This window comes from Rhinolophus sinicus, linkage group LG02 (assembly GCF_036562045.2).
Source record: "Rhinolophus sinicus isolate RSC01 linkage group LG02, ASM3656204v1, whole genome shotgun sequence".
Taxonomy (NCBI): domain Eukaryota; kingdom Metazoa; phylum Chordata; class Mammalia; order Chiroptera; family Rhinolophidae; genus Rhinolophus; species Rhinolophus sinicus.
The window spans coordinates 174,987,454-175,013,261 of NC_133752.1; the positions used below are offsets into that span (position 1 = coordinate 174,987,454).

The following is a 25,808-nucleotide window of genomic DNA, read 5'->3' on the forward strand; positions in this document are numbered from 1 at the left end:
AATTAAATAGACTTAAAGCTAGGTGAAGAGTGTATGAGGGCTCATTAAATTTGCTATATTTGAAAATTTTCAAAATAAAAGTTGAAAAATTTCAAAATGCCACTACTAATTTTATATGGCACATGACATACTTAGCAAAATGAATTGTTCCTTGTAATAAGAATATAGCACCAATCTGCATTCCCACCAAAAGTGTATGAGGGTTCCTTTTTCTCCATAGCCTCTCCAACATTTGTTATTATTTGTCTTGTTGATGATAGTCTTTCTAAATGGTGTGAGGTGATATCTCATTGTGGTTTTTATTTCATTTGTCTAATGATTAGTGATGTTGAACATTTTTCATTTTTTCATATGTCTATTCGCCAGTTGTACGTCCTCTTTGGAGAAATGTCTATTCAGGTCCTCTGCCCATTTTTTACTTGGATTGCTTGTTTGTTTGTTTTTTTTTGTTGTTGTTGTTTTTGTTGTTGACTTGTGTGAGTTCCTTATATATTTTGGATATTAGCCCCTTATCAGAAATGTTGTTTGCAAAAATCTTCTCCCATTCAATTGGTTGCCTCTGTGTTTTGTCGATGGTTTCTTTGCTGTTCAGAAGCTTTTGAGTTTGGTACAGTCCCATTAATTTATTTTAGCTTTAACTTCCCTTTCTTTGAAGTCAAATTCATAAAGTGCTATTTGAACCCAAGGTCCATAAGTTTAGTACCTATGTTTTCTTCTATACAGTTTATTGTTTCAGGTCTTATGTTTAGGTCTTTGATTCATTTTGAGTTAATTTTGGTACATGGTGACAGCAGTCTAGTTTCATTCTTTTGCACGTGGCCTTCCAATTCTCCCACCACCATTTATTGAAGAGGCCATATTTTCTCCACTGTTTGTTTTTTATTTCTTTGTCAAAAATTATCTGTCTATATTTATGTGGGTTTATTTCTGGGTTCTCAATTCTATTCCATTGGTCTGTTGTGTCTGTTTTTCTGCCAATACCACACTGTTTTGATTATTGTTGCCGTGTAGTACAAGCTGAAGTCAGGGAGTATAATAGTTCCAGCATTGTTCTTTTTTCTTAGGATTGCTTTGGCTATTCGTGGTCTTTTATGGTTTTGTACAAATCTGATGGTTTTTTGTTCTATTTCTTTAAAACATGCCATTGGGATTTTGATGGGGATTGCATTCAATCAGTATATTGCTTTGGGTAATATGACCATTTTAACTATGTTGATTCTTTCAATCCATGAACATGGAATGTCTTTACATTTCTTTGTGTCTTCTTCAATTTCTTTTAAATACGTCTTATAATTTTCAGTATATAGGTCTTTCACATCCTTGATTAAGTTTATTCCCAGGTACTTTATTCTTTTTGTTGCAATTGCAAAAGGATTGTTCTTTTTATTTCCTTTTTCGAGATTTCATTGTTAATATATAGGAAGGCAATGGACTTTTATACATTGATTTTGTAGCCGACAACTTTACTGTATTCATTTATTGTTTCTAATAGCTTTTTGGTGGAGTCATTAGGGTTTTCTATAGATAGAATCATGTCATCTGCAAAAAGTGACAATTTTTAACTTCTTCATTCCCAATTTGGATGCCTTTTATTTCTTTCTCTTGCCTGATTGCTCTGGCTAGGATTTCCAATACTGTGTTGAAAAGCAGAGGTAATAGGGGACAGCCCTTTGCATTCCTGAATGTAGAGCAAAGGGCTTCAGTTTTTCACCATTAATTATGATATTAGCTGAGGGTTTGTCATATATGGCCTTAATTATGTTAAGGTTTTTTTCCTTCTGTACCTATTTTATTAAGTGTTTTAATCATAAATTTTTGTTGTATATTGTGAAATGCTTTTTCTGTATCTATTGGTATAATCATATAATTTTGTTCCTTATATTGTTTATGTGGTGTATCACATTGATTGATTTGCATATGTTGAACCATCCTTGTGTGTCGCGTCCAGCACAACACAGGCAGTGAGAGAACGAGAAGGGACAGCAAAGGGTTAAGAAAGAAACAGAAATCAAGAAAATTATGAAACAGGGGGCCAAGAGTCTCACAGCCTCAAAGGACTGAGAGCCTCGAATCGGGCCACCTTGTGGTTTTTATTGATGTACACACAAGGAGGTAGCATTGTTTTCTCCACAGTCTGTGAGTGTCATACATCATATCAAAAAACTGATTCAAGCCAATCACCCTTGAAACAGCCTGCAAACAGCCAGAATCGAAAGTCCCAAGATGTCTTAATAATAGTGGTATGTACCTCCCCAGGGACAAAAACCTTTATGCTGAAATTCATTGTTAAGAACAGAAGGAGAACTGATGTTATCACATGTTGCGTCACTTCCCAAGCAGGTTGTGGGAAGGAATACAGCCACAGAGGCAGAAGCTCTCCTTAGACGGGGGAAGATGGGGGTCTATACCCACCTCTATCAACCCCGTGAGTTCTCCTGGTGGCCCCCACGTGACTGTGCCTGGCTTGGGTTGCCCCCCCCACCCATGGGGAATCTTATCCATCATTGGCTAACCAGCCATCCTTTGGGGCCAAACAAGGAGATGGCACAAAGGTGAAGCAATGTCCCTCAAAGGATTAGTCTCACAGACTCTTCTTTCTTTAGGGGTAGGCACGAGGGGACAGACGGGTAGGCTGCTGTGTGACAACACTTGTGCCTCTGGGATGAACCCCACTTGGTTGTGATGTATAATCTTTTTAATACCTTGTTGCATTCAATTTTCTAGTATTTTGTTTAGGATTTTTGCGTCTGTAATCATCAGAGATATTGGTCTAATCTAATTTTCTCTTTTGTGTTATCCTTACCAGGTTTTGGTATCAGGGTAATGTTGGCCTCATAAAATGAGTTAGGGAGTACTGTGTCTTCAGTTTTTTTGGAAGAGTTTGAGTAGGACATGTATTATGTCCTCTTTGAATATTTGGTAGAATTCACTGGTGAAGTCATCTGGTCCTGGACTTTTGCTTTTGGGAAGGTTACAGATGACTGATAAATTTCCTTACTGTTGATCGGTCTATTTAGATTTTCTAATTTTTCATGATTCAGCCTAGGAAGGCTATATATTTCTAAGAACTTGTACATTTCTTCTAGTTTATTGAATTTGGTGGCATATAGTCCTTCATAGTATTCTTGGATGACCCTTTGTATTTCTGTGATATTCGTGATGATTTCCCCTCTTTCATTTCCGATTTTGTTTATTTGTGTCTTTCCTCTTTTATCTTAGTGAGTCTAGCCAAAGGTTTGTAACTTATATTAATCTTTCAAAGAATCAGCTCTTTTGTTCTTATTGTCTTATTTTTTTATATATATTTTTTTGTTCTCTATTTCTTTAGTTCTGCTCTGATTCTTATTATTTCCTTCCTTCTGCTTACTTTGGGTTTCATTTGTTCTTCTTTTTCTAGTTCTTTAAGGTGTAATGTGAGGTTATTTATCTGAGATTTTTCTTGTTTCTTGAGATAGGCCTATAAGGATATAAATTTCCCTCTTAAAACTGCTTTTGCTCCATCCCCCAAAATTTGGTAGGATGTATTTTCATTCTTATTTGTTAGAAACAAATGAGATGTATCTTTTTTATGTATCTTTTGATCTCTCCTCTTATTTTTTCTTTGAACCAGTCATTCTTTAAAACTATGTTGTTTAATCTTCACATATTTGTGGGTTTTCCTGCTTTCTTTTTGCTGTTGATATCTTATTTCCAAGCCTTATGATCAGAGAATATGATTGGTATGGTTTCAATCTTCTTAAATTTGCTGAGACTAGTTTTATGTCCCAATATATGGTCTATCCTTGAGAATGTCCTATGTACACTGGAATAAAATGTATAGTCTGATGTTCTAGGATGAGGTACTCTATAAATATCAATTATGTCTGTTTCATCTAATGTGTCATTTAGGGCTGATATTTCTTTATTTATTTTCTGTTTGGATGATCTATCCATGGCTGTCAATGATGTATTTAGGTCCCCTACTATAATTGTGTTTTGGTCAATTTCTCCCTTCAGTTTTGTTATTAGTAGCTTAGTATATTTTGGTGCTCCCTGATTGGGGGCATAAATATTGATGACTGTTATGTCTTCTTGTTGTATAGTCCCTTTTAACATTATGAAATGTCCATCTTACTCTCTTGTTACCTTTTTTGTCCTGAAGTTTTTATCATCTGATATAAGTATAGTTACATCTGTTTTTCTCTGAATACCATTTGCTTGGAATGTCAATTTCCACCCTTTCACTTTGAGTCTATATTTGTCCTTGTAGCTCAGATATGTCTCTTGGAGGCAGCGTATGGTTGGGTTTAGTTTTTTGACCCATTTTGCTACTCTGTGCCTTTTTATTGATGAGTTCAGTCCATTTACTTGTAGGGTGATTATTGATATATGAGGATTTCCTATCATTCTATCTTTGGTTTTCTAGGAGGACGGTGTCTCCATTGTTTCTTTGCCCTCTTTTTTTGCTGTGTATTATTTCAGGGTGATGATATGATTTTTCCCTGTGTTTCTTCCTTTATTATGTTATATAGTTCAGGTCTGGATTTTTTTTTGATTGGTTACCTTTAAGTTTATGTAAAAAAAGTTTCATAGTTAGAGTATTCCATTTTCTTCAGCATGCTTCCTTTCTCCATTCCCTTTTGCCAATTCAGACCTCTACCCTCCCCCTTTTATATTTTTGTTGTCACAAATTATGCCTATGTATGCCGTGATTGATTTCTGCACTGTAGTAGCAAGTTGTCTTTTTCTTCTTTCTTTTTAGTGTTCTTTCCCTTCTTTACCCTGTGTGTTCTGTTTAAGTGTATAGTGTCCTATTTGGTGTAGGGTTGCCATTCCCTGCTTCTGTCTGTCTGTTTGTAATACTACTCATGGTTTTGTACTCTTTTGCTTTTTTGTGTCAGGTTGAATAGCCTCCTTCCATATTGCTTGTAGTGCAGGTTGTGTTAGAAAATCCCCTCAGCTTCTGAATATGTGTAGAGGTCTTTATTTCTCCTTCATATCTAAAGGATAGTTTTTCCCAATATATTATTCTTGGCTCATAATTTCTCTCTTTCAGTTGTTTTAATATTTGAGTCCACACCCTCTGGCTTGTGCAATTTCTGCTGAAAAATCTGATGATAATCTAATGGCCTTTCCTTTGTAGGTTACCATCTTCTTTTTCCTGGCAGCCTTGAGAGTTCTTTCTTTATCACTAATTTTTGACAGATTAAATACAATGTGCCTTGGAGAAGGCCTGTTGGGGTTGAGGTAATTATGTATTCTATTTGCTTCTTGGATTCAAGGATCCAGTTCTTTCCACAAGTTTGGGAAGTTCTCATCGACTATGTGTTTGAATATACTCTCTGTTCCCTTCTCCCTTTCGTCTCCTTTTGGTATGCCCATTATTCTTATATTGATCTTTCTGATAGAGTCAGAAAGTTCTTATAGACTTCTTTCATTTATTTTAACTCTCAAGTCTTTCTCTTCTTTGATCTGTGTCATTTCCAGATTTCTATCTTCTATGTCACTGATTCTTTCCTCCATCTGGTCAGCTCTATTACCTAAGCTGGCTATTTCATTCTTCATTTCTTTTATTGAGTTCTTAATCTCTAGTTATTCTATTTGATTCTGTTTTAAAATTTCAATCCCTTTGGTAAAATGTTCGTTTTGTTCTTTGATTGTGTTTCTGAGTTCATTAAACTTCCTGTCTGTGTTTTCTTGCATTTTTTTGCTTTAAGATTTTATTAAGTATTTAAGTCATGGAAAACATACATAAAAAGCCCATATATTTGTGTTGAAAAAATAAATCAATATAAATTGTACTATGTTTCTAGAATTAAAGCGGGGAAGCCTGGCATATGTTCCACTGAAAAGAACAGAACAAGTTTTGTAACGTTGTTGTACAATATATTATAGCTTAAAGAAAACATTGCTAAACTGACAAGAAGGTAAAAATTCTGCAGATTCTCAGAATTTGGTGAAAATGGGAATACCAAGAGAAAAGCAGCCACAGAAACTGGCTTGAATTTTGAGGATTTATAATGAACTTGGGGAATCTTAGTTTCTGTTCTGTTGTTGTCATGGAGTACTGGGAACACAAGATAAAGCTTAAGGCCACCTAACTGGAAGGGTTAAGTATAAGTTATTTTCTAAAGCTGGGCACTTCTTCAAAGGCTACCATCTCATATAAAAAATAACAAATAATACCTACATTTCAGAAAATGTAACAAGGACACTTTTTAGTGAAGTAAACCAGAATATGTCACTCAAAATATGCCTCTTTGAGATAAAAATTATTTTTACCTAAACACCATTAAGAAGCAGTTTGAAATGACTGTCTCGAAAAGACATCTGAACCCTCATATTCTTTGCGTCATTATTTGCAAAGACAAGCCATGGAAACAACATAAGTGTCCACTTATATATGACTAATTAAAGAAACTATGGGATGGACTATTATTCACTGGACTATTATTCAGCCATAAAAAAGAAATCCTGCTAGTTGCAATAACATGAATGAATCTGAAGGACATTATGCTAAGTAAAACAAACCAGACCCAGAAAGACAAACACTGTATGATCTCACTTATGTGTGGAACCCAAAAAAGCCAAGCTCATAGAAACAGAGAGTAGAATGGTGGTTGCCAGGGCCTGGGGAGTGGGCAAGATGGAGAGGGTACAAACTTCCAGTTATAAACAACAACAAAATGGTAATTGTGTGAGGTGATGGATGTATTAACTAGCCTTATTGTGGTAATCATTGCGCACTATATCTGTGTATCAAACCTTAAACTTATACATTGTTGTATATCAATTATAACTCATCTCAATAAAACTGGGGTGGAAACAGTATATTGGTGGTTTTATCACTAAAAATGAAAAGGAAAGAGGCAGTATCAAATACAGGAAAAGGTCTCTCTACCTGCCCCTTTTCTGCTTAAAGCCTGGATATAAATTCTTCTTTTACAGAAGGCAGATTCTTAGTCTAGAAAGTGCCCACCAGAGCAATCTGCAAACAAACCTTAATTCATTAGTTTTCTGTCATATATTTACTTTTCCATAGTTTGCTGCCTTTGGAAGCTTAAAATTACTGGTTTTTATCTTATCATTTCTTTATGAACTTATTGTTCTTTGCTGAAGATGTTATATAAGCTGCATTTCTAAGCCACCACTTTAAGTTACTCTTCATTTTAGGTTTCTCTTGTACAAAGTGCACTACATGCATACACTGTGTTTCTGCAGGGATGGTGTATGAAGACTTTAATCTGGGTTACACTTTAACCTAACAAATAGTTTGGAGTTTCTTTCAAATTAGAGAATATTTTTAAGAATACATGATCATTGAAGTTTAACAAAAGATTTTGAATCAAGTTTTCATGGCTTTTTTTCTTTTTGGATTAATACTCAGGTTATTTTAAGTTACAAATTACAAAATTACTAATTGATAGCACATGTTTAGTTACTAATTATCATTGCATAATAATTAAAAGTTTTTTCTTAAGCCTGCTATATAAATCCTGCCAATTTCATTTAACCAACAGTTTTCCCCCCTGAACTTTACGTCCCATGGCATCTACCTCCATGTCCACTTGATCTCTCTTCAATTATGACATGTTCTTATGGACCCTCACACTTCTGGTTAAACTTTTCTCTCTTTTTGGTATATTATTTGTTTCACTGTGTTGCTCCACTATCATCAGATAATTATTTAAAATATGACTTAAATTATAGCTATTTAAAAAAACTTTCAAATCTTTCAATCAGAATTTATCTCTTCCCACAAACTCTCCTTGGTTCTCTTTCAACCTGTCATCACCTTTTGTTTTGTTTTACTGCTGTTTTCTCACTATGACACATGCCGATGGCAGGAGTCAAGTCTTAATTTTGTTATTGCCACAATCATTTATTAGATTTATTTGTGCATTTTATAACTCCAACACCTTGACTTTTATACCAAACTGAATATTTAATGCATCATTTTTATTATAGCTCTAAAGGAAATCTTTAAAAATTTAAAGGAAGCTTTGTATATGCTTCCATAGTTCATGGCTATTCCATGTGATAATGAATGTGCAAATCCAATAGTAAGTTTTCAGCATTTTTTTCCTAGTAGAATTTTTGGTTTCTTTATTTTCTTCAAATATCTTTTCATATAGAATTAAGAATTTACTTCCAAGTTTTTCTAATTATATCATTTGTAATGGTTTTCATAATGAAGCTTTTGTTTTCATAAAGTTGCTAGGAGCATACTCATATAATGCTTGTAATAATGGCAAGTAATATGACAGCAGGAGAAACAGAATTCAAATAAGGAAGTTGGGGGATCAAGGAACATCCAGGAGCAAGCACCCCAATGTTTTTCTTATTTGTAGAAAGACATGATTCTTCTCTGGATGAAACTACTACTAATAATGCTGACATTTATGTGATGAAACTTGGTTTCAGGGGAGCTGAGGCAGAAGTATCCTGAGAGTCTTGTCACATAGTGGATACAGGATGTTTAACTCTTCTAACCGATTATCTCAACTGTAAGATATCAATAAAAAATTGGCAGTAGGCTCTACTTGAGACTTTTGAACTTTTAAAAAATCTTACCAGAAATAGTAAATTAGATAGTTACCTTCACTGTCTTTATTATGGTCAAGAGGCAAAACGGATGCTCAAGCATCTCTGGAAATAAGCAAAGAGTGTGCCAGTCCAGCTGTAAAATAATTATCTTGATTAGCAAACCTATATGTCATTAATGGAGGAACAAAGAATTAACATATTGGGGTAACTAGAAAAGATTCCTTCTCCTGGCATGTGTGAATTTAATTCCTACTTAATTTATCTGAAATTAAAAGGCAGTGTTTAAATTCAATAATGTATGGTTAGCAATTCAAACAAACTTTAGAGGTATGTTGGTATGGTATGCAGAGCTCTAAGATTACCCCTAAAAATTCCATGCCCTGATGTACACCTGAATAACCCTCACCCCTTTAGTTTCAGTGGGATTTGTGAGGACAGCCACATCTCCTTTCGCTGGGCTTCTCTTTATTGTGCTTCACAGGTGCTGCATTTTTTACAAATGGAAGGCAAGACCCTCCACCAGCAAAATGACTAGCTTTTTTGTGATACTTGCTTTATTAATAACAATAACTCCGAGATGTGCCTGTAGGATGTGAATCTGTGATTAGAATATGGTAAATGGCAAAGATGGAGGTATTTTTCAGATACAATTAAGGTTTCACATCAGCCAATTTTCAGTTAATCAATAGAGATATTATTATGGGAAAATCTGACATAATCAGAAGTGCACTGAAAAAGGATTACACAGAACAGATAGAGGAGTCAGAGATACTTTCCATGTGGCCTTGAAGAAGCAAGTACAGTAACTACAGTGTGACTGCCAGTACAGAGGGGTGGCTTCTGGAGCTGAAGTTCTCAGCCTTACAACCATGAAGAAGAAATTTTGCCAACAGCCTGAAGAGCTTGGCAGAGGAAGCTGTTTCAGATAAGAATGCAGCCTGGCCAAGACCCTGGCTCCAGCCTTGTGGAACCACGAATAAAGGAAGCAACTAAGCCATACCCTGTTTCCAATCCATAGATAATATGAGATAATAAACATGTGTTGTTTTATGTTTCTAAAGTACTCATAATTTGTTATGCACCAATAGATAACATGTATTATATACATTAGGGTCATACATTTAGGGTAACCATGTAAAATTAAAAAGGTATAAGCTAACTATTGGCAATATTATTTTGTTATATTGTGTGTTTCTTAGACATTTCCTTACCCTTGACGTCCAACACTGAGAAGGTCACTCAAGTAGACCCTTTCGTGTGTATTAGCCCATTTAATAGCAAAAAACAAACAACAACAAAAAAATCAGAAAGTGAAAGAAGAAAATTAGAAAGAAAGCTCCAGAGAATACATAAGAAATCTCATTTCAGAGGAAATCTTTTCTTTTTTTTTGGTAGAAAGAACTTTACATAAAGAAGTCTTTCCAAGGGTAAAGGAAAGCAGAATGCAGGTAAGAGTGGAGGGAAGAATAAGCAAAATGAAATGGGTCAGGAAGTCCTGACCTGACTATAACCAACATGATAAGACCAGGCTGTGAGAAAGACACTCTGCTGTGAGTGACCATATCCCCCATTCAACACAGAACTTTCCATCACAATTCTCTGAAATGATAGGGGAGCTTGAAAAAACATCTGAGCTGTAATTAGGAGGCAACAGGAATTTTATTCTCTCAAGGGGGACAATTTTGACATAGACTATTTTCTGAAATGACACTTCACCCACTGTATTTATCACATTCTGTTTATTCATTGTGCTTGTAACTGGAATAAATGTTTATGAGTTCTCAGAAAAAAACCTCATTTGGCTCTGACCACTTTATGGGTGATGATGTGAAAAGTGATTCATTTGAACCTATGCTTGGGTTTGGCTACATGAAAAGAGTTGAGATTCATCCTGAACAAATATTATGAAAATGGACCATCCTTGGTTCATTATAGAGAAAACCACTCTAAGCAGGTAAAAACAAACAAACAAAAAACAAAGATGAAATTGCCTCATGGAGGAAGACAGGGAGATGGGATATTTGGGACAGAAAACTATTCATTTTCATTATCAGCTTACCTATACTATTTTTAAAATTGTAATTAAAAATATATTATTGTGCAATCAGATGGACAATAAAGCCAAAACATGTGAAATAATTATTAAATGCAATGCATGTTCTCTTAGACCAAGTTAAATATTTGAAAGATGTTATTCCTCATCCATTATTTTTCTCAATATAACTTTAGTGCAATTTCCTAAGTAAACCTTCATACAACAATGTGAAGAGTTCAACTTGTAGTCCTATCATATTTCTATTTTGAGAAATAAAAAATAACAGGTCTTTCCTTCTTCCTGGATCTTATATATTAAATATTAATTTGGATTCCTAATTATAATTATTTAATTGAAATATAAAAGTAGAAGGCAAGCACAGACGTCAATAAATTTTTTTAAATTAAAGTTTATTAAGGAAACAATTGTTAGTATAGTTACATAAGTTTCAGCTGTACAACTCTGTAATACATCATAAATATATCACATTGTTCAATATAAATTTTTTAAGATGTCTGAACAATAGTTAAAAAAAGAGACTAGGCATGTGAAATCTGTGAGGTCAGCAAAATCCCATCCAGGTCACAGGCATCAGGACTCTGTGTTCCCAGTCCTTCTGTGAGACACTCAGAAACTCAATAAAATTTATTGCTCCCTCTCCCACAAAAATAAAAGGGGGGAGTTGTTCATATTTTACACATAATTTTTAGGAAAATTTTGGGGATTAATTAGCAACTAAGATCTTCAATGCACATGTAAGTGACTCTTCTACTGATGGATAAGCATAAGGTAAGAAACATCTGTGGAATAAAGAAATAGCTATTGTAAATTTATGTGATCAGGACTTGTGTCCCTTTACTTTTGCAAATCTCAAAGCAATCACACAGGAACCACATATTTGGCCAAAGACTTATGCTTGTTCTGCAGAACTCAGGAGCATGAAGAGAAGACACACAAATTGTTCATCTGCGAGGCTGAACGATACACCTCAGGAAACTGTCCTACGGCACTTTTAGCTCTAAATTAAAACATATAGATGGATAAATATCCAGAAAGAACTGACTTTCAGAAAAGTGAGGTAGAGATGGTACTTCATAACATTACACAGGACTGAAATGATGTTGATATCTATTTTATTATGTAAATTTTTTAATTCATGCAGAGAAAATTTACAATAATGTATATGGAAGAATATATCCCATGCAGTATTAAACCCATGCATTAAATCAAAACATTCATGAAATTATTTATCTTGGTGCTGTATAATTTTACCTGTAAGTGCACAATTTCATAAACCTTAAAACACAGGGTTTCAAATATATGAATCAATTGTGTAAGAAGAAACAATTTGAAACATTTCATACATCCTAGAAGTAGATAATAAGTAATAAGAGGTAAACTTCCCATTCTTAGTAATACTGGACCCTGTTGCCCACCCCTTCTGTACTAAGAAACAACTAAATAAGCTGCTTCTTACAGATATAATGATTTTTATTTTCACAAGATTCATGCCCAACACTTCCGGTTTTGCTGTACATTATGCAGTTCTGTGTATTTAAGGTTAGAGACGATGAAAATCTGTAATGAAAAGTAAAATATTAACATATGATAAAAGGAAAAGACAATGTTCAGGGATGGTGTTTTTATTAAATGACAGATCTTTTTAAAGCATTTACATAGATACTAACATACTGAGTCATTTAATTTTTTCATTCAATAGCCACAGTTTTCACAATATTAAAATATTACAAAATTGATTTATTGCCTCAATAATAAATAGCATTGAGGTCAGGAATTTTTTTCTTGCCATTGCTATTAATGGTTTTAATATATAATATACTTTGCCTCTATTTTATTTAAAGATGTATTGACTAATGTAGCCTAGGAAAAGAAATCAGAGCATAAAATTTGTCATTGTATGATGATGTAAATACCATGTTTATGAATGAATGTGAGATTCTAAGATTACAGATATGTAGAAGCCCAGCATAGTTGAAACATGAGGATGCTGAGAATATTGGGCTCCCCCAGAATAAAGAAAATAATGACTATCCTGTTTTCCCAGGACAGCTTCTGTCTGCGTGAGCATCAGTACACGCACAACACACTCACATGCATGTACCAATCAAGAAAGAAAAAGTCAAAAGCTCTTTTATGGTCACAAGTATACTAACTTCATGGCATCTGAGCATAAACGTGGATGTTCTAGATGGGGCTAAAATTGTTACTGTCCTGTATCTATTCTATTTTCTGTATTCTCAGGATGCAGAGAGGTTATTTTAACTAAGTATCCCCAGATGTTTCAATCTTTGGTCAGAGCTAAGGATAAACTCATAAAAAGACCTTGAGTGAGAGAAACTCACAGATCTGGGGAGAGAGCAGAGCCATCTTCCCACTGCCAGACACGTTGTTCTTCATTGTAAGACAGTCCAATCCAGTAAAAATATATGGAGGATATCATTAAAATCTGAAGGGAAACAGAGACAAGCATCTTAACTTAATTTGAATCTACTCTGGGAATAATGTACTTGCAGAAAGTCAGTGTCCAGCATCAGATCCAGGCTTCAAATCACTTGAACTGAAATCATCTTTTATGCCTAGTTTAGGAGGTATAGTCAAATGTCTCATATTTTCTCACTATAAGGCCCATTCATTTCTGGAGACAAAATATCACAAAATCTCATTCTTAAAGGAATGAAAAATATCATCAAGAATTCAATTTTCATAGAACATTCCCTTTACAGATATTGGCAATCAAATTTCAACCCAAATCACCAGTATCTTGTCAGACAAAATTCTCTGATAAACCTACACACCCTACACTCAACACAGGTTCCTCATGTAGCTGGAAAATCTTTCATTTTTTCTTAAACACTGGATAATTCTTATGATCATGTTCTCCATATTTATTGCACATTATATCCAAGAATGATGATAAAGGCTATATAATTACCAAAGAAATTATAAATTCATTTAAAATCTAAACATTTAAAAACTTGTTTGGTTGGTTATTTGAATAAAAACAATGACCTAATATTTCTTGTTTGATTTCTCTAAAATGTTTCTTGTACTTTATCTGGCATCTATCTTGATTTTTATTCCTATAATAAAAGTATTTGATAAATTTTATATAGATTTTATAATGAGTGTTTTAAGGGATAGAAATTAATAAGTCATTACTAGTCCATATATAACCATCCAGTTATGATCTGATTAGAGATTTCAATTTGTTCATGTTACTTAGACAGTATTATTTTTCCTAGGTCAAAGAAAGTATAAGAAACCACAATTAAATACATACCAATTCATCTTTGTTTTGCAGCTGAAGCAGACTGGAATTCTGAGAGGCACAGAAAGCCCTGCTTTCTGCCCAAGTTTTTATTTCATTAGAAATGAAATAACAGTTGCATCGGTACCCAATCCACTTTTCTTGACAAGAACAGCAGTCAGAGCCTAAGAGAAAAATAAAAGATGAGTGATAATATTGAAGATTCAATTTTTTTTATTAAATGTATTGAGGTGAGATTGGTTAGTAATATTATATAGCTTTCAAGTATACAATTCTATAATACATCATCTGTATATTGCATTGTGTATTCACCACCCAGAGTCAGTTTTCGTTCCATCACCATATATTTGTCCCCCTTACCCTCTTCTATCATACTTCTCTCCTTACCATCTGGTAAACACTAAACCTTTTGGGTGTCTATGAGTTTTTGCTTGTTTGTTTGTTGCTTTAAGTTTTATATCCCACATATGAGTGAATCATATGGTTCTTTCCTTTTTCTCTCCGATTTATTTTGCTTGGCATGATAATCTCAAGAACCATCCATTGCGAGACTCAATTTTTTAAATGTTATTTACTTATTAAAAACTCATTTGTTATTTGTTTCTAGAAATATTCTTTGAGAATCTACTTACATACACCAAAGTTCAGAGGATATTTATGTGACTGAGTCAGACATGACCCTTTTCTTCATGGACATTATAACTTCCAATCATTTATTAATTAAATTTAATGTTAATTAAGGTAATTATACACAAGAAATTCATTATGTTAAAATATCCCTTAGGAAAGTGTAGGATGGGGGCAGGTGGTTATTAGAAGAATCTTTTTTGAGGAAGTGACCCAAAGTTGAGTTCTGGTGTGTAAATATGAGTAAATTAGATGACAGAATTATTTAAAGAAGGTAAATATTTTATCGTATTTCCTGAGTCAGAAAAGAGTATGGTACCTTGGGAGAAATTTAATATATATTTTGAATATTTTATTTTCAAAATGAACATAAATAAAACAATCAGTTTGAAGTCCAGTCATACATTTTACCAGTGATAATGCCTTGAACATGTACTATTCTCAGTGATAGCTACTCAGATCTTTGCCAAATGAATGTTGTTGAAGTTGTAGAGAGAATGGCTGAGAGGTGGGGGAAATGAAAACGTTTTGGCCAAGGGTACAAACGTCCACTTAGAAGATTAATAAGTTCTGAGGATCTACTGTATAGTATTGTGGTTACAGCTAACAGTATTGTATTTTACGAAGTCTGACAATTTTGCAAACTCAACATAGAAAAAGTGCTGCATATCTCACTGCTGAGTATCACTATGGTTACCTTTGAAGTACTCCCCTTGGGAAGCTATGCACCAATATTAGGGCCTAGTCCACCCTTTAAAGAAATTTTGGAACTCTTTTTCTGGAATGGTCATCAGAGATGTCATCAGATTACTCTTCATGTCCTGAATGTCATCAAAATGTCTTCCTTTCAATACTTCCTTTATCTCCCCATATTTCCTTTATCTTTGGGTAAAGAAATAAGTCATTGGAGTCCTGATCTGGTGAGTAGGGAGGGTGTTCCACTATAGTTATTTGTTTAATGTCTAAAAACTCCCTCACAGATGTGCAGTGTGAGCTGGTGCATTGTTGTGATGTAACAGCCATTAATTGTTGGCAAAAATTCAGGTCTTTCCGTCTAACTTTTCCAGGCAGCTTTTTCAGCACTTCCCAATAGTAAGTAATTAACTGTTTGTCTAGGTGCTACAAATTCATAATGAATAATCTCTCTGATATTAAAAAATGGTTAGCCACATCATTGCAACAAATTCGCGAACTTAATTATTTGACCTTATGTACTTCTAAATTGCTAAATAGTAGATGTTAAATCTTCTCACAACATAAAAAAGTGGCAATTATTTGACATGATAGAGCTGTTAGGTAACGCTACTATAGTCATCATATTGCATTATATAAGTATATCAAATGAACACATTGTATATCTTAAAATTACATGTTATACATAAGTTATATCTCAATGAAGCTGGGAAAACACTAAGAGAACCACAAATATAAGTAAATTCTACAGAATCACAGAAGATGGTATGACAACTTTCAGAACATGTGGAAAAAAACACGTTTAAAAAGTTGGACTTTGACCTGGCTTACACTGGACAAGTCAGGTCAGAATTGCAGAAGTCTCTTAAAAATGGACAGAGGACCTGAACAGACACTTCTCCCAAGAAGACCTACAGTGAACTTCACTAGCTATTAGGGAAATGTAAATCAAAACCACAATGAGAGATCACCTCACACCTGTTAGAATGGCTATTATCAACAAGACAAGTAATTACAAGAGTTGGAGAGGTTGTGGAGGAAATGGAACATTCATACACTATTGGTGGGAATGTAAATTGGTACAGCCACTATTGAAAACAGTATGAAGGTTCCTCAGAAAAATAAGAATAGAATTACCATATGACCCAGAAATCCCTCTTCTTGGCTTCTGGGTATCTACCCCAAAGATCTGAAAACATTTTCTGTAAGGGTACATGCACCCCTATGTTCACTGCAGTATTATTCATGGTAGCTAAGACATGGAAACAACCAAAGTGTCCTTCAATGAATGATTGGTAATATATATACAATGTAATATTACTCAGCCATAGGAAAAGATGAAATACGTACTGCCATTTGCAACAACATGGATGGATCTTGAGATTATCATGATAAGCAAAATAAATCAGACAGAAAAACTCAAGAACCGTATGATTTCACTCATATGTGGGCTATAAACCTGAAATCAACAAAGAACAAGACAAACAAACAAACAAAAGAATCATAGACACAGACAACAGTTTGGTGGTTACCAAAGTGTAAGGGGGGTGCAGATGAGGTAGAAGAATGTGAAGGAGGTCAAATATATGGTGATGAAAGTAAATTTGACTTTGGGTGGTAAACTCACAATGCAATATATAGGTGATGCATTATAGAAATGTACACTTGAAACGCATATAACTTTATTAATTAGTGTCACCCAAAACAATCAGTTAAAAGATAAATGAATTACAGAAATCTCTGCACTATATTCTGCATTATGGAATAAATAGAAGGAAAAATATAGAGCTACAAGTGTATGAGTTGTGAGCAATCATGGGAGGGTAATTAGGATTAACTGACATATTTATTATAATTTATTTTTTATTTGTTACTTAAACATAAGTATTCGTATAGAAAAATATGTCATTTCAGACTACATTACCCTTATTAATTAAATAAATAATAGACATCAATATAATTTAAATCTTACGTTAGAGAACAATGACATGAGATATCCTAGAATTACTAGTTAAACTTCCATTAGTATGTGTAATGGTCCACCAAGCTTCTATGTGAAGAAAACAAGAAACTGTATTTTATCCTCTCCAAACATTAAGTTTTTCCAAAGTATGGAACCTACCTTCCTGGGGTTCTGTGACTCCTGGTGATGATGTTGGTCGAACACTTTGTTTAAGAAATGCTATAGGAAATTATTAGAAATCACTTAATTATATACAGGCTATGGGATAAGAAATTATTGCACATTAGTAGAATGAATCATTATTATTAAATGGTTTTGTTACAGTTTTGATCTTTATATAAAATAGCCTAGAAAAACTTACAAATTTTCAACAATATTCCCAAAGCAGCCATCAACACAAGGCACATTACTGCTAAGATCCCACAAATCAACCTCCATCGAGTGGTCTGAAAAGCTGTAGAGAAAGAGAGGTAGGGTGATGACTTAAAGAACAAACCTAGGAGCTGAAGTTCTTAAAAGCAGAAATCTGGAGGACAGAATTTAGAAAGGTCTTTGGTTTGACAACCCAATCATCTTGCCAAGGCATCATTGGAAAATGAAGACATTCCGATCAGAAGTCCACCCAACACCAAAATTTTTATGACATACACTTAATTTTATGACTTGGGCCAACATACCTGCCATGAGAAATGTTGTTCCAGTGTCAATACCGGTTAAGACACGATGTGTGCTTGTTCCAGAAGCATGTTGTTGAATCACGGAATTCAGCCGGAGGCTAGCAATCTGAAGGTTGTGTGTGTAGAAATTTAAAAGAAAAATGAAATGAAAAATTGTGTATTTAAGCAGTGTTCTTCAATCATGCATTAGTGAGACATGATGTATAGTATGAACAAGAAGCAGTAAAATCACTAGCTTCTAAAATGTTCTGGAAACCACAACACAGGAAATTCTCAGTGCGCATGGGTAATGTGAATTCTTCTTTGACTATCAGAACACAAGGTGAAAGGAAAAAAAATTAATATGTAATATGTACTTTTAAAAATATTTGGAAAATAGGAAAAGATAAGTAAATCAAAGGTAAATTAGCTTAGTAAGATAAAGTTCCACAAAGTAGTTTCCTTTTTGAATAATGAGAGACATTTACAATTTATCTTGTGCAAAACACAGATTAAAGCACAAGGCATACATAAGCTCATTTATTTCTGAGAATGGCTTGATAATAAAGATACATAAATATACTCATTTAAATGATGAGAAAACTAAGGAAGAACTACACACTTGACTGAAGTCTAAAGTCACTAACTTTGAAATCCAGGCAGTCTCTCTCCACAGCACACATGCCATACATTTCAAATCACACCTATTCCTCTGTGTGTCGCAGTGTTTTCTGATTTTCATTTCTTTTCTTCAGCAGAGAGCAGATGATAGTTCCATCTTTCATTCTGTGCTTCTGACACTCCCTCATTAACCAGCTATGAAAGGCAAAGATAAAAAAAAAAAAACTAGAAGCAGAGTGACTCCTCATTACTCTTCCATGAATACACACACACACACACACACACACACACACACACACACCTGTGCTCTACAACTGCCTCAGCTGGTCCAGCCCCACCCTTCAGTGCCTCTGTTCTCTCCAGGTTCTGTCCCCTGAAATCCTTTGAACATAACTGCAGTTGCTCTATTGTACTTATTTGTATAACATTTTAAGTATTACATGATTTACTGTGTTTTCTCATTCAGATAGTATACTGATAGTTGAATTTACAAGGTTTTGTCTTCAGAAGAATACCTTACCAGGGGAAATTTAAATGTGGGACAGATGCGTAGAATAAGAACCTTGAGAGAAGGGACTTTGATTTATGATTAAGTATCTAGAAATACAATCCACCATTCACCCATATAAAGCAGACTTCCTGAAGTTCTTGTTGTCTATATCATTTATCTTTAAGTAATACAATATTGTCATAGATGAAACTTTTTATAAAAGATGGGCTTTTCAACAACAAAAAAAGAACAAAAAGAAAAAGATAAAACAAGGACTGTGATATGATATATAAGTTTGCCTAAAGTTAAAAGTTTCCATTCTTTTAATTTGCATTGTGTGAATAAAGGTGCTTTCACTGAATCACCCAAATGGATAAGATTTAATCCTTACTTGATAATGCAAACATGAAAATTCTTCATTCATAGTTTATGCAAATTCAAGTTGAGACAGGTAACGTATAACTAATCCTTTGCCCATTTAAAGTCTATTCTTTAACAGTTTTAATGTTGGACTAAGATGAACTAGCAAAGACCGCCTAATTTTGCTCATTTTGCCCGTGTAACATTGCTTAAATAGAAGTTTAAGATTTTGCTTTCAGCTTTAGTTTTGAAATGATACAATTTTGTGACAGAATATATCATAGGGGCTATTACTTCACTTCCAATAGTAACAGGACCACCTTCATTTGGAAGTTACTCTAAGTTCAGAACCATATTTGATTAGACTTAAATCAACTGTTGCCTTTTATTTTTCATCTTTTGTTCACTGACTCAGAAGTAAATTCCATCAAAGATGTGTTCGATTAAAAACCCTAGTCTCAAAGCACAAAGAAGATAAAGAACACACAAATGTACACACTCACAGATAAGATTATATATATATCCACTCCCTTTAATTCTTTCTGAACTGCCAACTGTGTTTGCTTGTTTGATTCCTTTTTGTGAATAGGCAGTTGAATTGTTTTTGCACCAGTGTGACTATCACTTATATCTGCTTGGAGCAATACTTGTTATTGCCCCAATCTCATCCCTTAGGATATTGGCGAACTCTAGTCAATCACTATCTGCAACTTTGTATTTGCAGAGATTTTCTCCTACAGCACCTGAATGTCTTACTGCTCTCACACATGGCAGCCCAGATGTGCTGAGCAGTAGTCACCTCAATGGGCCACAACAAACAAATATCAAGACACAGCATAGTCCAGCAACCTCATCCCTACCAGAAGGCAAGTCTGAACATTGGGGTTTGTCTTATTTCCAGAATCAGTCAACAGTGGTAAGCACTAGTATCTTCTTCTAGTAGCTACATTCTGACACAACTTTTATGGTGTTCTTCCCCCCTTTCCTGAGTTAATATTCTCTTTCCAAACGTTATTCCATGCACATCCAAATAAACTTTACACTCAAAACTGTTTTCAGGGTCTGTTGCAGAAACAACCAAGTCCAAAATGCCACTGAAATGTTCAGATTGACTTACGTGTTTTTGTTTTTTGAAAAGTTAGGCATCCTTCCAGAAGATGCACCTCCCTTTGCAGGATGTCCTCTCCCCTAGTGGCCACTGTAGACAACCATCATTTATTTGAAGCAAATGATGACTCCAATAATACAAGAACATCCAACCCTGAACAAAGGACCGGAAAAAAGAAACAAATGTCCACTTAAGCTGTAAACAATGAGGTCTTTTCTCTACCAGCAATTTCTAACTAAAATGTAGTATAACATAATAATAGTATACAGGGCCATAGGCCCAAAGGAGAAATTCATTTTGATATCACTGCTTTGAAAATGCACTCATTCTCTGAGTGGAAAGAAAATCGCTAACTTCAGGCTGCAAATTATGCTCCTGTTAAGGAAGAGGGAATGTTCCCTGAGAAAGAAAAACAAGGGATTCTCACTTGATAGAGTCTCCTGTAAACATGTTAACGACAGACTGCAAAAAACTAGTAGGTTTGGCTGCTCAAAATCCTTACCTATGAAACGCTTTGGGCAAGATGTATTAGATTGCCTCACATTGTTTATGGCCACATCAAAACAAAAGCTAGGACTAGAATATAAGGATTTATGGAGCACGGCATTTGGAAAGTATCACATAAACTATATAAAAATCTCAGTATAAAATGAATATGTCATGACCAAAGCACCTCCTTTTATTTATCCTATGCAATCACAACCGTCAGTTAAATACCTCGTATGTCAATCTGTAAGTCTGGACAAGTGGCCATAAAGTGTATGCTAAGGATATAAATATCCCAGGTCCTTTTGCCTCTTTAATATGCAGGGACTCTTTGAGGATGCATGCTTTGAAAAAAAAATGGGTGAATTGGGTTTTCCATTCCTAAAACTATGAAGAACTTCCTTGACATGACAAAAAGGAGGATAAACTAATGGTGTAATGGTGGAGGAGGGCAGGAAGATGAAAAAAGAGAGGTTAGAGGAGTGGCCAGACTGAGTGCATCTGATAGGAAGGAAACATGCTGTGAGAGGAGAGAACACATTGGGGGACACTCATGTACACTGGAATCAGCAGACTCCTTCACCAACATCTTAAATCATTATGGAAGTGAGTAAACATCTGACGACAACTCTGTTCTTCTTAGCATTATCAGAAGATAATTTCCCTTTTGAAGAGATAACATCCATCAAATTTAATACCATTAGACACCCTAGTTTCCTGCAACATCTAATAATTTTTGTAAGCCCTCAGCAATATTAAAAAAAAACAAAACAGAAAAACTAATTAAAAGCCAAGATGCAACTCTAATAGTCAGGTAGAAAAGAATATTTCTTAACTTTTGTTTGGTCAGACAAATTAACTCCAAGATTCATCCTTGGCTACAAATTAATAAAACACCTCTTTATACTTTTACAGAGAAGGCTGATAAAAAGTGTAAAGAACAGAATGCAAAGCAGTTGTACCTTACAGCGAGACCAAGTGAGAACAAGTGGGAAAAATAATTGCTCATTTTCATAAGTCCCTTTGTATTTTGGTTTTTAAAAATATATATATGCTTTGCATTGGCAAAAAAAAAAAAAGAGGCAATTGAGAGAAAAACTCCAAAAAGCATAATGATTTGGCTTTCATAATCATATTGTCCTTATACTTTAAGAAATAAATGAAGGGGTTTCTTTAATCAGCATTGGCCCGTTGTGTGGTAACAAAGTAAAGTCCTATGTGTCTCAGTTGTGTTTTCAGTGCTTGAAATATACAAGTAGATGAAAAATAAGAATATCAATTTAAGTTTCTTAAGATATCTGTGTAACAATATCATAAAAGTGAGTTTTACAAAGCATGACACATGATATTTAGGGAAAGTATTTTCTGGATTAATCAGAAAAAAGGAACAAGTGAGAAGCGTAAGCATAAACACCCAAGAGAAAAAGTACACAGTGCTGAACAAAAGTGACCGGGACATATGTTTGTCTTGGGAAAATGTTGAAACAATCTTTGTGTGAACCCTCATTTCAGAGCAAGAGGTTCAAATTAAGTTTAATGAAATTTTAAAAAATCAGAACAATTTTTTAAAATATTTTTATTTAAAGTAGAGACAAATAAATTTAATTGTCACCAATATAAATGGCTTAAAATTTATTTCCATAGCATTTATTAAAATGAGATAAAATGCACATTGATACATTTCACTGCATACAAGAGGTAAAGAAATCAGCATGGTTTTTTAAATGCAATAACTTCCTATTTTTAGTCATTCGAGATTTGAATTTTTCTAAGAAAACATTTAAACAGGCTGTTTCTTAAATATACAATGGTTTTGATTTCGTAACATTTCCCATTCTCTGCACTCTACAGGATGATAAAATAGAGATGATGGTGATGTGTGTGTGTGTGTGTGTGTGTACAAGTGTACAAGGAACAGAACTCTAAAAGTTGTATGAGCACAGGAACACTTTCATCCCGTGAGCCTGCTGCAATATCAGGGTGAAGGTGAATTATTGTTTCCTCTGTTTTCTTGTCTCAAATTTCATACTCTGAGATCTTATTTTTAGTACAAGTCTATGAAACGTGAATTACTTGGTCAGACCTCAGCTTGAACTCAAAAATAGAGAAAGAAGAGTAGAACTAGGAGACACTTAACAAGTAAGGGTTGAAAGCAGAGCCATCCTCCCAGAACCAGGGGCTGAGTGTCTGACCCTGTACACAGGTGGTGCAGAGTTCCTAAGCCCTGGTTGGGAACAGTCAAACACAGGAGATGAATCCCTTTCCTTGCAGCTCTGATGACACAAGATTCATATATTCTGCCTGTGCAGCCCTGGACACCTTGCATTTTGGATAAAGCAAATTGCATTCATTCCGCCTGAGCCATTTAAAGCATTTCTCTCTCTCTCTCGGTCTCTCTCTGACTCCATGTCTATTCTCTCTCTCTCTCTCTCTCTCTCTCTCTCTCTCTCTCTCTCTCTCCCCCCCCCCCCATTCAGCTATGCAGTATAAAATCATCACCAAATTGCACTCAGCAGAGATCGGTCAGAACTTAAAGTTTAAGCAACAGTCCATTCCTAAGTAATTAGAGAGCCCAATCCATGGCAACTGAATTCAATGAAACTTTGTGAATAAAACACTGGGTGTCTACTAGAGTTTGTATAGTCCGTCAGCTCAGGTTTTGAATGCAGCGGTAGCAAGACTTTCTTTTTTAAAAGGATGGACTCATTTCTATTTTCATACCTCTAATATAGTTCCACATGTTATTTCAGAGACATGAAAAGAGCTACGTTAGTTTAAATCAAGTGATAGTGATGACTGAAAAATTGGTATGATTTAAAGCACTTTAATTTGTTGTTGAATGAATTGATGGACAAGATGAAATTTTACTCGCAATTGAAGCCAAGTGTTACAATTATAATCGCCTATTTTATCTTTTACCTAAATTACAAAACACAAAATTCATGTTTATTTAAATAATACATCATATAGTAAGAGTCTTAAATATATATACTTTATCATGAATTAGATGATTTGATTTTCACACACAGTTGGCTATATATTTGTATTTAATAATCACCCATTTTTTATGCATTGTAAATTTTTCTAAGAGTTTAATAACTTTTCCCAAAAATCCTGAATTTTATGGAACTAATATAATTTGTTAAGGCACCTTATGTCAGTTTTATAATAAGCATTAAAGGTACAAGTAATAACTAGATGATATGTTTAAAAGTCCACTTACTGTCTAACAATCAAATTAAAATTTTTCAGTTTAATTATGAAGTATTTTCAATTTCTCCCAAAGGAACTTGTATGTACTTGGTTTGAGAAAATATTGATGTAGCGCTACTCTCTAACTGAAACATACTGTGAGTCTAACAATCACAGAGACTCCGCACTCCATCAAAATTTTTGCATCTTTACAGCTGATGTAAGACTTGGCATTTGTCCTCAATCTACTCTGAAACAAGTCACATTCACAGAAGAGGGAGAGACAACTTCAGAAAGAAACGAAGAAAGGACTCACATTAAAATTGAAGTTTTAACAAGATCGTATAAGGTAAAAAGGACTTGGAAATAGAAAACTGAGGTTACTATAGAGTTACAATTGGATAACAGACTTGTCTCATATCAAATCCTACTTAAGACAGAAATACCTCAACAAACATATTCTCTCTTCTCACATATTTGAATACAATATAACTTATGTATCAAAAAGCAATAAAATATAAAGTTTGATAAGTATCAGATCCAACACCCATGCAACTACCACCCCTGTCAAGATACAAAATTCCAGGATCACCAAGATCTGTCCTCATTTAAATTTCCAGTTAACATCTTCTTTCTCCTTACATATATTACCACCACCAAGCTCTCTACCATTATTTAGACATCTAATGTGTACTATATGCTAGTTTTGCCTGTTTTTCAAATTTTGTAACAAGAACAATGCAATATAAATTCTTCTGTGTCTAGCTTATTCTCCTCAAGGTCTTGTGATAGTCACCCAAGAACACCTCTCCACCTTACTGATGATGACTAGGCTATGTGGGAATTACTGTGGCTGGTGTATAAGACACATGATTGATTTAAATTAGTTGGGGGGCAATTTGGATACTAAAGTGGGGTCAACTTTACTGAAAACAAAGGGATTATAATGATTATTACAAAATAAAATTTTTATGCATGGAACTGCTAGGAGGATGAACTTTGGCAAATTGCTGACTCCTTTCAATAATATTTTGGTTGTTTTTGTTTTGTTTCCTTTTTCCTTAGGTCTTTGTGAATGTGTCTCCCACTAAGTCCAAAAATTAGCAGGTTAAAATAATAAACATGCATTATATGACACAGTTTCTGAGGATTAGGAATCCTTGAGCAACCTTGGATGAAGGATATGACTCAGATTCTCTCATGAGGTCACTTTCAAAATAATGGCTGGGGCTATGTAGTCATCTGAAGGCTTGACTAGGGCAGAAAAGTAGTTTTCCAAGAGAGGCTCTCCATGTAGCTGTTGGAAATAGACTTGATTTCATTGCTGGTTTTTCATAAGAGGTTTTAGTTCCTTGTCACATGGTCCTTTCATCAGTGCTGCTCATGGGAGGATAGTTGGCTTCCCCAGATCAAGCGATCCAAAGGGAGTAGTAATGAGGGAGAAGCCACACTGTCTTTTATAAACTAGACACAGAAGTGGCATGCTATCATTTCCACTGTATTCCACTGGTCACACAGATCAACCCTGATATAATGTGGAAGGAAATCAGGCAAAGATGTGTGCACCAGAAGGAGGGGATTATGGGGGAAATCTTGCAGATTGGCCATAACACCTACTTTATGAATTTTCACCTCTTACAGTGAACACAGCCTGATTAAATAAGACATAACTGCTTTAGTACTGTAACATTTATAAGTACGATTACAACATTTATGATGTGACCCAAAAAGGATGAACAAAGTGAAGAGTAGGGTTGGTGCC

The 25,808-nt window shown here is 34.5% G+C and overlaps 1 protein-coding gene across 2 annotated transcripts; it reads right to left on the bottom strand.

Annotated features, from left to right (window-relative positions):
* Window positions 1–11,016: 11,016 nt before the first annotated feature.
* On the bottom strand, window positions 11,017–18,001 carry LOC109454246 (natural killer cells antigen CD94). 2 transcript variants are annotated; one of them, XM_019744699.2, is made up of 6 exons: window positions 17,811–18,001; window positions 17,495–17,587; window positions 17,293–17,352; window positions 13,863–14,014; window positions 12,925–13,028; window positions 11,017–12,139 (listed from the first exon to the last, which is right to left on the bottom strand). In XM_019744699.2, exons 1-6 carry the CDS (start codon window positions 17,815–17,817, stop codon window positions 12,019–12,021), a joined length of 537 nt encoding a protein of 178 aa, XP_019600258.2. In that variant the 5' UTR covers window positions 17,818–18,001; the 3' UTR covers window positions 11,017–12,018. The 2 variants fall into 2 exon arrangements, with proteins under 2 accessions (XP_019600258.2, XP_074182113.1); XM_074326012.1 differs by lacking the exon at window positions 17,495–17,587.
* Window positions 18,002–25,808: the final 7,807 nt, after the last annotated feature.